The sequence below is a fragment of the Anopheles maculipalpis genome, chromosome 2RL, assembly GCF_943734695.1.
Source record: "Anopheles maculipalpis chromosome 2RL, idAnoMacuDA_375_x, whole genome shotgun sequence".
NCBI lineage: Eukaryota > Metazoa > Arthropoda > Insecta > Diptera > Culicidae > Anopheles > Anopheles maculipalpis.
The window spans coordinates 2,752,372-2,767,469 of NC_064871.1; the positions used below are offsets into that span (position 1 = coordinate 2,752,372).

Consider the following 15,098-nt stretch of genomic DNA (forward strand, 5'->3'; position numbering starts at 1 on the left):
GAATTCTGTATCTTCACCGTTCGCAAACCAGTTCCCTCCGCAAGATGCAAAAGGTGAGTAATATCCGTTACATAATCGAAAAGACATACCAGCCGGCGTAGTGTAGCGGTGGCGATTGCGCGAAATGATAAATACATAAAAAGAGCAAAAACAAAGCCCCCGTTGGTGGTGGTGAAACCGCAACGCGAAAGATGAATGGCGGATCCGAGGATTTTTGCTTTTTGGAGCGAGCGAAGAGACTCGCAAGCACAAAAGCGAACCTCGAGAGAAGCATGATGTTTATGTGTGTTTGTGATTATCGCCCACTTTACCCATCATTACCACCCAAACCCGCCCCATCCACATCCCGCGGGATGGGTGGCGCCAACACCGGAGAGCTTTCCCTTTTTCGTCCGGACTCCGCAATCCACAATCTGCACGGTTTTCGGTTCGGTTTTGGTTGGATTGTTTTCATACGATTGCCTTTTACTTTTCAGCCTTTCGTTTGCGATTATGCTGCTGCATAACCTCTTTTTTTTGTTGTCTGTGTTGGCGATCCGGTATTTATGTTTTTCTGTTTTTCTCTCTCTTTCTTTCTTTCTCTCCTTCTCCACGCGTGCCCGTTTTGCGGTCACATTTGTTCGGGTTGTTTGTGCAAAAATCAGGTCAGCAGTCGCAGCAGCAGCAGCACCGGCAGCATATGCTGTTGGCTGGTCGGTTTCAGCCTGCTGGTGGTCATCGTGATGGTACAGCTGGCCGGCTTTACCCACGCCGAAGCGACCACCGCCCGGACACAGGTTTCGGACGAAGCGCTCGACAAAGCCCTCAGCGACAAGCGGTACCTGATGCGCCAGCTAAAGTGTGCCCTCGGTGAGGTACCGTGCGATCCAGTTGGAAAGCGCCTCAAGAGTAAGTATTCCCGAAGCGAAACGGGGTCACAAAGGAAAAGAAATGGGGAGGAAAAATTGCCGCAAACTGGGACTGCAAAACTCGTACGGTCCAACTATTGTGGGCTTAAACCTTAAAGTTTGGCGGGCACATGGGGGTTGCGGTGCGGCACACAAAACCATCGCATACCATTGAACAAAAACTTTTTCCCCTGGACACGGACAGACTGACGGGCGGAAGGGCGGTTAATTCGAAAGCATTTGAACTTGGCGCCGCTCAAAATTGCACACATTTTAAGCAGTCAGTTTTGGTGCTCGTTAATTAAACATCGCTTTTGAACCGCCATATTCGGAGGGGGGAGGGGTGGTATGTGCCGGCATTGGTCAAGTGGGAAGTGAGAAGAAACACAAAAAGAGAAGAAAATGAGATACAGAAGGAAATGAGTAGTACGGCAAGCCATAATCCGTTGCCCGGGTTACCAAGCTTCTGGACGTGAGGTGATCATCGGAAGCAAAGATGTATCTTTGTGCACTCTGTGAAATTGCAAGTGAGCATGATTTTGGGGTGAGCTTTCCGACTTGTACAGTGGATCGAGAAAGTATACGTTTAGTTACAGTGTTTGAGACATGAAAAGAGTATGTCAAAGTAACACTAACGATGATCGTTTGATAGACAAAATAATAAATTTTTTTTTTAATTGACTGATATCAAATTTAAAATTTGTCTGGTATCAAAAAAGCCAAATGCAAGAACTGACGAACTTGATCGAGATTCTTCACAGTTTGAGTGGGGGTGCTTGATCGTAAACCAAATCCCATTCGGACCGTCTCTCTTTGCGCAGTTTAGTGTTGGCTATCCTTATTTGGTTACTTAATTATTGGAAGCCACAACAACTTCGCGGTCTTAACCTGCTGAAAAATTCCTCGATATCAGTCACGGTCTGAAGTTCTCTTCCTCTTGTGTGGGTGACCTAAATACACTGTACGGATTGGGTCTAGCTATTCAGCAGGAGTTCTTCAACTTCAACTCAAAAGACAAATTATGTATTTATTATAAAATTTATATTTATATCTTGGTGCGCCTCAGTGCCAAAGAATCAGGCCTATGACAGACTTGCACGCCCGCAAAATTCAAAGTTCCCGCTCAATTTGTACATGATGTCATGAAATAATCAATCACGGAGACCAAAAGCTAGATTTATATTTCTTACCCTCACTGTTTGAGTGTAAGCCAGACATAGGAAGGAACCAAAATCGAAGACGAAAAGCAAAGTTTTCCATCCACCATTGGGCACTTTCGGACGCCCAATTTCTCCTTCTTTGCCACACCATTCGATTCCCGGAGGAGGCTGTATTTCTTCTGTTTGTTTTCTTTTTGTGTGAGGCTAAGCCCTCTCGGTCAAACACAAGAAAAAAAAACACATACAAAATAAAAGCGATCTTAATTAAAATTAAAATGATAATTACGTTCTATCTCCAGCCTGGCTTCTTCTGCTGGTCGAAGCTAGCTAGCGAAGGAAACAAGGATTTGGGGTGGTCCATTTGTTGTGAGATAAAGTGGGTAGGAAGTGTGTGTTTGTGTGGATCGGCAAACGAACCTAAAAAAAGTGCAACTTAAAGCATCCACTCAAGACAAACGGTGATGGAGTGCAGAAGTATTGCGAAAGGTTTGTGGTTTTAAGGGGCCAATTTTTGTTGTTTTGCTTCGGCCAGGGCACAACACGGACTGCTATTGGGTAGAAGGTTCACCCTTGTTTTGGTACGGGGCGAACTGCTCCCGATGCTCCCGGCACCCGATTTATGGAGTTTTGTTTCGGTCGTCTTGATGTTGTTATCTGTTTTATGATTATTCTTCACACTATAAAAGATATTTGTCTTTGCGAAACTTTCTGGCGACTATTGTGAAAGACTTTTTGCCGCAAAACAAAGTCCAAACCAAAGCATGGCAAGCGGAGTGAGTGTATACGGCTAGTAGAGTGTTTGGTTGCAGTTGACTGAAAGTGAAATGTTTGAAATTCTGCCGAATAAGAGGAGTTCCTTCAGACCCGGCTCGTCTAACGAATGAAGGGATTGTACTAATTGCTAGTTTTTGTACATTCGGGTTTTTTGGGGATGCACAAAAAAAGCCAAAATCTAGAGATAAAGGAGAGATGCTTTAGTGGTTAGTTTTCAGCCGGTTCCTAATGACTTTATTGCTCACCTCAAACCGTGTTGGATGAGATTGAACACGATCGCTTGCGCGTGTGTGTGTGGTGGGAATTTGCCTCAGCGATTGATTTTCTATCCTTCGAAAACTTTTCCCCATTGAACAATGTAGAGATTGGGTAGCTTTTAGTGGACTCATAGTTTGATATCATTGAAACTCTTTAACTCAATTAATTTGTGCGCTTGAGTAAAACAAACACACACAAAAACACGATCTCTACTTGCCTTCCATTGCTTTCAAACTACAAGAACCACACTCGCCTGTGGAGGACTGGTTTTAAAGTGTGGAGCAGTCGTGAAGGGAAGAAGCGTCGTGTTGAAACGTGTTTTATTGCCCGTAAATTTTGAAAGCAGTCAAACAATTTAACACCCATAGAAACGAACGATGCAATAAGCGTTAATAAAATGCGATTTATATCGTTCCGTACCGAGTGTTTCGATTTTTAAGCTTTAGTTTAGCGATAAGAAACACTAATAACTGTAGCGAGTGTTTTACTGTATGAAAAGTACAACAAAATACGCTTCGAAGTGTTAGAATCGTGTCTCGTTCAACTACAAAACGCTGCCACTGAACACGCCGCATCACATCGCACATTATTAATTATGAGATAATTTAAAATAACATTTTACGTGCTACCCATGACAAATGATCCCAGCCACGTTGGACTCGGCCCTCGCTCCCTCTCCCCCCTCCCCTTGTTGTGACAATATTTAATTTAAGACTACACTTTAGCGCGAATTAACACCTTCCCGCCCTGTTTGTGCGCGATCGAGCCTGCCTGTTGATAATGAGATGCAAAAATGCATTAATTCTATTCCAAAGTCAATGATTTATGGCATTCGCGAGCGAGCGAGGGGTTGAGCATATTCATGCTGCGTTGTTTCAACACAAACACACGTCCAAACTCAACCACCCAGCCCCACACGGCACGCACATATTTTGTGTCACATTTATGGCACATTTTTGTTCACGCCACCGATTGTGACCGCTCTTTTAACACTTAATTAAATCGCACACTGATAACACGTTCGGTTGGGTGGGCAGGGAGGTTCACTTTTGCCTGCTGATGACAATCCTGATAAAGGTATTTTCTCCCCAAAGGGCCCAAAGGTGTGTGGTCACCGAGCGTCAAAGGTTAGCGTGAGGTGAGAGAATTGTTTCCTTTTTTTTTGTATTTCCAAAGTTCAAGCTATCCTCAAGGGGAGGTACCTTTTGGGGGGGATCCTAAAGAGCTTTGATTTGGTTTTTGGGCGTTGGGGTGGCAGCGTTGCCGAGACGTGCATTCAGCGTGCACAATATGCGCCATATCACAATTGGTGGTCGTTCACGTGTCCGCCGTTCGTGTCAGGGTCGAATGTGTGCGTGCGAGTTGCGTGCATATGCATACCCGGGGATGGCTGATTGCCCGAGACTATTGGCGGACGAGCATAGAATAAATATTTTGCCCTCCCCAATGCACAATTAAAGGAGACGAGGGCTCTGTCCAGACAACGGCAACAACGACGACGACGACGACTGGTGACGATGGCAGCGGTTATACATAATTCATCGCATCGCATTTCATGGTTTGCCACCGGTTCACGTGTATACCACCAAGGACTCCACCATGTTTTTGGACAATTTGTGTATGTGAGAGGGAGACAATGAGGATTGTGTATGCTGCTCAAACAATTTGTTGCAACTCCCCCTAGGCCCCAGAGTGGAATTGGAGGGAAAGCACGCAAGACTGCTAATGTTGCTGTTAATTAAATTGTTCGCATTAGGACCTCGAAAACCATAATTTATGGTTTGATAGATTGGTTGCAAAACGCCGGCAAGAGATTGCCTGTGCCCGTGTCTGGTGTTGGTGCGTTTTGTTCACTGCACTGTAGTGTTTATTAAATTATTCATTTTAGGTGTTTTAGAAGCGTTCCGTGTTCTTTTAAAGCACCAGCGGGGGGAAAATTGTTTGCGATTAAACTACCTAAAATGATGCGGCAGATGTTTGCTATCGATCGGTTTTGCTTCCCATTCGAGGCGGTGATCATCAGCTAAGGGAGGAGCTATTTGTTTGTTCTTGTTGTCCTACAGTCAACAAACTTCTCACCGAGAGATGGAGGGTTCACTTTCCACTGGGCATGATGAATCCGGCACATTGCAGCAATTCAGGCGCTCAAAGCTCAAACAGAGCGCACACCGCGTCGATGGTAATGGTTTTTCACCCGGAGAAACTGTTCGCCATTAATGTGTAATTAAATCTTCAATTAAAATCTAATTGATTCCACAGATTGTGTTTTCCTGGTTCGCTGCGTTGTAATCGCCCTGGCGATGGTGTGGTGGTGGTACCGTTACTAAGCGGTTTGATGCGATTGCAGCTTACAAACGGTCGACGAAACAAGCATCCCGATTATTTATGCAATCACTGGTCATCGCTGTCCTGTTGTGATGGTGGACAATTCGACGTGACGGGACCGTTGGGGGGCGGGAGATAGTCTTTTCAAAAGTTAATAGATTTACTGCTTTATTCTAGTTGGTGGGAGGACATTTCCGTTTCCAAAAAAAAAAAAAAAAACCCCGCGGGTCATTAACTGTCCTTTTGCTTTTCTTCTGCAGGTTTAGCACCGTTCGTACTGCGCGGTGCCTGTCCCCAGTGTACACCGGTAGAGATGAACCAGATCAAGAAAACGCTTGCCCATCTGCAGCGAAATTTCCCATCGGAATGGAACAAGCTTGTGCAGACGTATGCCGGCTAGAGGATGGCGCGTCAATCTCCATGTGCGTGTGATAAAACGAAGGTGGACGGAGGTGGAAAACGTTGTGGATGGATGGTTGTATTTTAAGAAACAAAGCTGCCACCACCACCACCACCGTGGCATTAGGTTAAGAAGGTGCTCAATCAAAACGCAAAATTCTAAATGGTAACTAACGTATTTGGAGCATCAGCGTAAAGCAACAAAACTGTGCGGTACAATTTGATAACGAATTTATTAATAAAGAAATAAGAAGAGGGAGAAAAATATATGTTGCGCCCAAAAGTATGTAAAACGTGTACATTTTGGATTTTCACGTGTACTTGAAGATTGCTAAAAATACACAAAACTTTGGGGAAATATTTTTAAGCTCTCGGTAGTTGCTCACACAAGAGTGACAGAATAACGAGCTCTTGGAATGAATCCACCAACAAGCCAGTAGATCCCCTTTGGGGAAAGGGCCCCAGAAGACGAGCTCAGGTATGAAGTATTTTTGGATTTGGATGCGAAATCCACTTGGTGCAATTTTCACCTGCTTGCGTTTTGGGTTGGACAGAAGAAAAATCCGGCGCGAAACATGTCAACTTTTTACACTTTTTCCGCATTGTGTGCCACAATTTCGCTACCAGTTTGTCTTGTTGCCGTGTAGGAGTTGTTTTACATTTTCCTGGGAGCAACTTTGTAACTCGGTATTTTAAATAATGTAACTCTACTTCCGAAATTTCACTCCCAAACACTTATCAAACCTTGCTGGTTCTGGGCGAAAACCTTTCAAGTTTTTAAGGGTGCCTCTTACAAGCACTGTTCGCACTGACGAAAGTCACACCCAGAGGACACATTCCACGAGCATGTGTGACAGCAATTTACTTGCATGCTTTTCACCCTTTGTTACTGTACTTCCGCATCATCAGCCACCAGCAATGTAAAGTGAGAGAATTCAGGCGACCTTGTGCGTAGCTGAGGATCCAAACTAGCATGAAACTGGGGGATTTTTTTTTTCAACTCGACGCACCTGAAAACGTTCAACCACCATCGACAAGGTTGGCAGTAAAGCTCTACTTGCACAGCGCACAACGAATTGCACCATTTCGAACGGTTGCAAGGGAGAAAGAAACGCCCTGTAGACATGTGAAAACCCTTTTGACAAAGTTAAATTATTCCTCGCCAAAGTCGTTTGCAAACTTTTCTACTCAAATGAGTGAACGAATACTGAAAGGCTGTGTGAAGGTGTAAAATCCTATCAAGAAAACAAAACAAAAAAAGCTTCTTCACTGCTCGCTCACATGCTTCGGGGGGAAACTAAAAAAAGAATTAAAGATGCAGATAAAGAAGACATACAAAGACGGAAGTAACTTGGGACACCCTTTTGAAGCGTTTGGAGCACTCGGAGAGAACGAGTGAAGCGTCAAAAAGTAAGGGATTAGTTTGGCGCGCTTGTTCTATGCATCCCGGACAATGATGCTTGCCGATTCCGTTTTTCGAGTGCTAGGAAAATATTTTCCTTGTTCGGAAACAATTACACTCGTTTGTGTTTTGGCGCTGCTGCTCCCGACGCTACCGACGGTTGGCTGGCTGGCTGGTTCCGCGTTTCTGGATGTGTGCGAGTCGAGAGTGATTTTAGTCTTGTGGCTCGGCTAATAAATTACTTCCAAACCGGTTGGCAAACTCCGGGCCTTTTCCTTGGTGCGGTTGATTGTGCCAAACGCTCTAAAACTGTGACGCTGCCGGTGGGGTGGTTAGAATTGCCGGGGAACACACTTACGAGTATGGAAAACAGAAGAAGCTTTTCCAATTTACTTGAATAACAATGGCGGGTGTAGTAACGCGACGACGACAACGACGTGGGGACTGCTTACCGCTCACCAGTTGCATATACCGACATCCGATGTCGTAGCATCAAGACTGCTCAAGCAATGATGAACAATGGCCACCTCACCGTGTTGCCGGGAGTGATTGTTATCGTTTAATGAAATATTCGTCATTTCCAACTTTAAGCATGGGACACCTGCAGTGTGGCGCACCGGTTGCACCTGCAGTACTGGCAACGAAGAGCAGCCATGGTGAGAGATGGGATTCGTTTATGTGGGGGCCCATACATATTTTTCAGCTCCGGTTATAACACTTCATAAATTGTTCTTAAGCGTAGAAAAAAAAAAAAAAAACGTTTTCATGGCATTAGTAGAAAAGAGAGGGTACTGTCCACTTGTGATGATCAGAAGTAGCTTACTTCTCGCCCCAAAACAGGTGGCCATTCGGCCCCGTATATCACAAAATAAAGTCCATCGGAATGCTCACGCTCTCGTGGAACATGCCGGCAAACAGCGAACGGAAGAACATAAAAGAACGGACCGACCAGTGTTGTGTCTCGGTCTCTGGCGACTCCAGAGGCGAGACTTCTTGTGCACGGAAAGGTGTAAAGTCTTGTTGAATTATTAATCCCTTCCCGAAGACAAACTCGGTACTCCCGAGCACCCCAGCACACGGGAGTGCATTGTTGATTGTCCTTATTTATGTGCCTTTCCTATGCGAACGTACGCTAGAGCGCCGGGAAACTGCACAATGAACCTGTGCAGTCCGTGACAACATACACATACACACGTCCAAACACAAACGGAATGAAATCATTGCCGCGCGAGAACGCCCCCGGACCAACGATCAAGAGTGTCCTTCGGGGGCGAAGTCGAGTCGAGTCGCGAGGACACTTGCTTGCGATTGTGTGTTTGTATGTGTGTTGTCGTCAGGAACATTGGAACATGGCAAGTGCCCAAAGAGCACAACGGATTGTTGCCGTTTCGGTTATTGCCACTTTAGCCGCACGATTCGCCCCGTTGGCTGCGGGCAACGGTGGACCATTGTTTCGTTGGCTTTAGAATTGTAAAATAAACTTACCCGCGCCGTGCTGGGGGTTTTCTTTTTCCATGACCGACTCCTGTAGTGAGTTTATGAACAATTTATGAGATTACAATGCGCTCTCCATCTCGAAGCGTGGGGGACGAGTGACGAGTGTCGTAATGGTGTGTGATAGTGCTCGAGATGCATTTTACCTTTTACGGTGTGCTGCAACTGCAATCGGTACAATTGATTGTGTTTCTTGCGCGATGGCATTTCGGAGCTCATAAGAAGCCCTTAGAGCGCTGTTTTTTTAGATTTAGCGAGTACAATATATGGTGGTTGATGGGTGCGGTAAAATCGTCGTAAAACGTTGTCAAGAATTGTTAGTGTATGGAGTTAGTGTTAGAGTTAGGGTACCAAATACTTGATGTGTTTGGTATTTTATTGATCCTTTTATAAATTAGAGCAATTCACCTGCCCCAACGTCTGTTATGTCGAATCTGTTAAGTGTGATCAAATTTTACAGCGATTAGAAGCAACTAGTGCAAGATTCGCGTTTAGTATCCACGAGTAATGAAATTTGTTGGAAGATCCTCTACAAGAAGGAAATTGTACTGCAAAAGCTCCAGTCGAGGTCAATTTGACTTGTTTCACGGCTCGATTCAGGGTCGAAATTTCGCATGTGCTGCGATGCTCCCACGGGCCGAGACCTACTGAAGTTCAAAATACGATCCGAATCGCTTACAGATATCTTCGGGTAGGATCGTATCGACCCTCACTAATTCGATCGATTGAAGATATAGACCATCTCATCATGGATGACGAAACCAGCTAAAGAAGCAATGCAATGATTCTTTTTGTACCACACAGACCCATCCAATAACTATTGAGAGTAGTCGTTTATATCGTCTTACACGCCAAGTTTTTTTCTTCTTCTTTTAGCTCTTAAAGAGCTCTTACCCATTTTCTACTAGCTTGCAGTGAAACTGCCTTCATTAAGAAGTGTAACTAAAAGAAATTGCGATCCTCCCCTTGCCTTGTTGAAGATGATACCTCCAATCGTAACGATGAAGAAATTTCAAAAAATCTAAAGATTTGAAGGTAGAATCAAATCAGTATTTTGAGTCAATTCAATTGTTTGTTTTGAACCACATTCAAACACCCACGTAACGGCTATTTGTTGCCGTCGAGTGGTAAACCAGGTGTTATATACGCAGCTCGATCTTCGCGTGAAGATGACAGCAGTGACAGCTGAAGTAGATGCATTTTTCGCGTCTTCGAAAAAAGTGTACGCGATCGGAGTGAGTGAATGAAGTGCAATAATTGTGTGTGATTAGTTTGTATAACAGTGAGAAATTAAGTGAGTTTATCCAAATCCAATAATTGATAAGACTTTGCGTGATCCGGAGACCATACGACGCTTCAAAGGTAGGAGACAACTCAACCATTGAACTACTCCACTAATGATTTGGGCACACAAACATGAGAAACCGTGCTAAATCTTTACACACATAATCTGCTCGTAAAAACATCATTAATTTGCCCGTTCACATCAAAAACGAGCTTTTAAATCACATCGCAACAACTGATGCTTAAGATTCCCGTTCTCCAACGTCGTCCTGTGCCAGTGGTAAACGAGGTTTCGTTTGCCGGCGGTTTTTTTTTCGTGGTCCATAATTTGTACCAAAAGCTGGTTTGATGAGGGAGATAGGGTGTGTGGTCGTGAAGGAGCTTTGTAAAAACACTCCGAGCAACATTATCTGCGCGGCGAACTAACAACCCACAAGACGGACAGACAGCAAACCGACGGCAGCAAGAAAGCCTAATGGAACTAATTTGGCTCACATCTTCCCCGGTTTCGGTTGCCGCGGTCCCTGCTGCTGCTACTGCTGCCTGCCGCTTATGATGCGCTTATCGCAACCCAACCATGTTGGACGATTTTCCACGAACAAATGGTTTTACTATCGGGTCGGGGAAGCCCGTTGACCGTTCAAATCTGCCAATGTATGGTGGTGCGTTTTTGTTTTTATTTCTTCCCGCGCTACTACCGAAACTCCAATGCGAGAATTTCGGAGTTTTTTACCCGGAACAGCAACAAAAAAAAAAAAGATCCCTCCCAATATGTTGGCAGTAGAGGCGAACGCCAAGAAAAAAGTAAACTCCCCCGCACAAAGCGACAAAAAATGAGGCACAAGGAAATAAACACTGAAGTAAATAAGATAAAGTAATTATTTGCAACTAATTGCATTGGAGGTTTTTACGCCACCCGGTCGTGTCCTATTCTGGTCGGTTTTGGGGCGGTAATGGGCGCAGCACGGTACGGGTTGCCTCTTACTTAATTATTTTCCATTTACGACCGTGACCACCGGTCGCACGCCACGCATTTGGATCAAGTTTGTCGAAGTTGGCCACAGTCGGCCATGGCCGAGATGCTGAGCAGATGAGCACACGGCTGGGGTGTGTCGGTCTAATGCGACCATTCGACACGACAGGATTTTTCGTCCTTTCTTGCAGCATTTGCGGTCCGCATTCGGGTGGGAGCCGTTCTGTTGAGACGGGACGGTGAAATGGATGGTGTCCGTGTACCGGAACCGATGTTCACGCGTGTAATCACACCATACACACCGGGTCCATGCTTCCAGGACACGGAGAATAGTTTCAGCGAAACGTTCGGTCGTGTTATAATTTAAATGTCAGTCGGTTTGGGAACACTCCGGATTCAGTGTCGCATTTGGGTCGAATTTTCGGTTCTTTGGTTTCGATGGTGGTGCTGTTGGGCCACTTCGCTTCGTACAGAGCAGAGCGTGACAGCGACACACATATCTTCCCGGTGGCGAGGGTTTTGAATCCTTATTTTCGAAACGCGTCGTCGTCTATACGACGTGCTAGAACGTCAGTACATGTATTCACCATGTCCACGACGGGTCCGTCCCGAACCACAGGAACGTGTAGACAAACACCGATGTAAGCTTCTGCACCGTCCTGACACGTATCTAATGCGATAATATATAATGAAAATTTATTCTCTGTACCATCTGACAGGCGAGAAGTCGGATGGGCCTTTGCATTGCGTCCACCGTGATGTTTCCGGTGAGTTCGATCGTTCAAAAGGATGTCGACATCCGTTTGGTTCGGTTGCAGAAAACTTCCGGGAAGAAGAAGTTTTGATCCACACCCCAACACGGCTCGTCCTCTTCCGTACGCATGACGTAGAGTCCGTGAATCACAATGTAGAAGCGTCCCGTTTTTTGCGTGCGTCCTTCTTTACCGGGAAAGATGGTCTCAAAGAAGGAAAGGATTTTAAAATAACGATCGGACGCATCGGACCCAACGTTGTGCAGCAGACCAACAGCATCCGCCCTGCGAATAGGATGTGGTTTTTGTCCGAGGGAGAAGCAAGCGAGTTGGTTGGTGTGTGGCAAAGCACACGTGTGTTACAATTCTTCAAATAGATTACATTTGCTGCGGATGTGGCTTTTGAGCAAATTAAAGGACGACTCGGTTGAGTAGGAAGTAATTAGTTTAATACCCCGGGCCCCGGGTAAAGGATGTGAGCGCTTTGTATTGATGAAAAGAATGTAACATAAAGCAATCCATCCGCCATTCGATCCTGTTTGTCAGAACAGAAGTGCAATGGTAGCAAACAAAAGGGAATGAATTGTAAAAAAGCTTTGCTGTTTCTTTGACAGGTTCCGAGAGTGATTAAATTTTTCGTTAAACGATTGATACGAGTGCAATATTTGCCGTTAAACTACATTTGAAGTAATCAATTCATTCACTATCTCTCACTGTACTGTTTAGCAGGGAAATCTGAGGCTCGTGTACTAGTTTAATTTATCCAACTATTCGCTCATTATGTAGAAGATTTCGCAACAAGCTCTCTGTTAAGCATACAAATTACGAAGACGAGCGACAGTCTGCGGCGAAATGCAAATTGCACATTCATGCACACCATCTTGCTTGCTGGCAACACGACACATCAAAGGATACGCACGTTAACGGTGGTGGTGGTGAAAAACAAACCAAGAACTAACTATTTCGTACCCACATCGTGTAGATATCGTGGGTAAGATGTTCGGATAACGTTCGATAAACATTAATTACATTTTCCCCTAAACTGCTGAGCTTGAGCTGGGGACCGAGCACTCACAGCAATGGCGCACCCGGGAATTGGCGCATTTAATTTACACTTCATACCGAGACCGAAGCGGCCAAGGACACACGGGGTGACATTTTCTTCGTTGAACGCTTTGCATTCCAGCATCATCGATAGTCTTGGAATTTCCATCCATCCGTCACAATGCCCTTGGAAAGACTTGGACCGCCTCGTTGATGGTCCACGAACGGTCCTCGTTCGTGGCCGCATAAATGTAAATGTCAGTCGAGGCAAAAATGCATAGCTTATAAATAACGATACACTCCATCTTTTCTTTCCCTTTTCCGTTGGCATCTTACCAAACCCACCGGAAGTACTTACCGGAAGAGACGGTCGTCCCATCTTTTTTTCGTCGTCTTGGAAAAGCGCGTACACGAAATAAAACGAAACGATGGCCATTTTATGTGTGCAGTCCCCTTCGTCGTTGATGGCGCACCGTCGAAACGGTGCTGGAGCCAAGCGCAAAAAAGGGGCCAGGAACTGTGGCACTGAGTGCAAACGACGACAGTAACCGTTAGACAAACTAATTCAGTAATGCTGAGCAATTTATTCATGAAAAGATGTTTCAACACCCAATCCCTTAACGCGGGGGGACACTATACAAGGAGGGGTGGACAGCAGAAAGTGGTATGTTTATGGCATAATTTTCTGTCAAACGTCTTTTCGCGCGCCCGTACTCGCTCGCTCAGCGGTTTGCTCAAACGATGAAGCTACTTCTCTGCTCTAGCGTCAGCAGCAGTCGGCGGTGGAAGAAGGTCGTCATGGTGACTGCCCGAGAGGGAGGGCGCTGTGTGTCGATGGTCCGTCGGTAACTATGATTCGACGACTCTTGATATTCATTAGCGAAGCGCTCTCAATTTGCATGCTATTAACCGTGACATAGCGTCAGCCAGTCTCTTTGTGGGTGTACTACACTCAGCGTGAGGAAGAAGTAAGCGAAGAAGTAGAAAAAAAACTCCTCTTTACTACCTTTGAGAAGGACATATTGTAGTTGAATGAAGCATGGAGAAAAAAAGCGCCATCCTTTGGTTTGGAGAGGAAAAAAGGCATCCTTCATCAGTCAGTGCTTCTGCGTGTAAAAGTGTTCGAAGAGGATGTATTGCAGGAAAGATTTTTTTCTGTTTCTCTCTCACTCTCTCTTTCTCTCTCTCTCTCTCTCTCTGTTTCTCTCTCTTGAAAAAAAGACAAAAGCGTATGTGTGTGTGTATCCAATAGTGGAACAATCGTTACCATCTGCAAGGACTCAACGCAGAAAAGGTTGGTTGCAAGAAGGGCAGACGATAGAAACATGGCAAATGGCATTGAATTAGTGAAGCCTTACTGTGTCGGTGGCCATGTTAGGATGGGGGTCAGGCTCCGTGTGTTGTGCTGATTGATTAATCGCCTTGCAGGATTAGCAGCAACGGACGAAGACGAGGACGAGGCGTTCAAACGGAAGAATGGTCGGTTTATTCGTGGGAAAGAAAACTTCCCCCATGTCTCGGGCTCAAGCCTCGCACGGCTACCACAGGACCATGGTGACAATCATTGATTGGGTAATCAATCAACTGGCCGGAATGAGCATCGCAATTGTTAATCCAACGATGTGCATGGCGCGTGGACGGTGTGCGCGGTGTTGTTTGTGGGTCACAAATGCGATCGAGCGAATTTGATCGATCTGTCGAAGGCGCGCGAGCGAATGAATTAATAAGACTAACGCCGACTTTCGATAAGGTGTGTGATGTTGTTAGGATGGGAGGGAAATTTCAATCACAAACACACACACACTTCATCGTGATTAGTTCCTTCGTCGAAAATGGTGTTTCTGCACGCGACATTGCACTGGAGTTTGGTTTGGTCGGACGACGATGCAACGCATTCAATATGCTAAATTTGATCAGCAGATTGTGAATATTTAATTGCATGATGACGCGATTCCGTATGCACATCCACTCGCTTCGCGCTGAAGCTGAATGGAATGGGGACCGAGTCTTTGATGCACTTGCCAAGATAGACACTAATCATCATCGCACGTCATCAGCAGACAATGATTTTAATTAGCTTTAGTGCCAAAGCAAGTGAGTTTTCTTGGTACAACTTTCCATTTTCAAGAAGAATTGCTTCGGAAAAACTTCCTCCAATCGTTGCACTACGATCTCTTGATGGCCAATCAAAAACATTGGCACCATTAGCACTACCCATCGAGGAGTGCCCATATCGTAAACTTTATCGTTTGCAAAACCCTTATCCCGACCATCTTCACAAGCTGTTGGGCATGCATAGAAAGCGTTGCACAAACCCCGATGCAATTGATTTAGATGAATGTGGCC

At 45.3% G+C, this 15,098-nt stretch overlaps 2 protein-coding genes across 2 annotated transcripts in view; both read left to right on the top strand.

The window, feature by feature from the left end:
• Positions 1–15,098, top strand: part of LOC126556559 (E3 ubiquitin-protein ligase TRIP12) — a 101,460-nt gene that overhangs the window by 82,562 nt on the left and 3,800 nt on the right. The window lies entirely within an intron of this gene.
• LOC126559410 (putative odorant-binding protein A10) lies at positions 45–5,808 on the top strand. The gene is made up of 3 exons (XM_050215563.1): positions 45–53; positions 645–888; positions 5,665–5,808. Exons 1-3 carry the CDS (start codon positions 45–47, stop codon positions 5,802–5,804), a joined length of 393 nt encoding a protein of 130 aa, XP_050071520.1. The 3' UTR covers positions 5,805–5,808.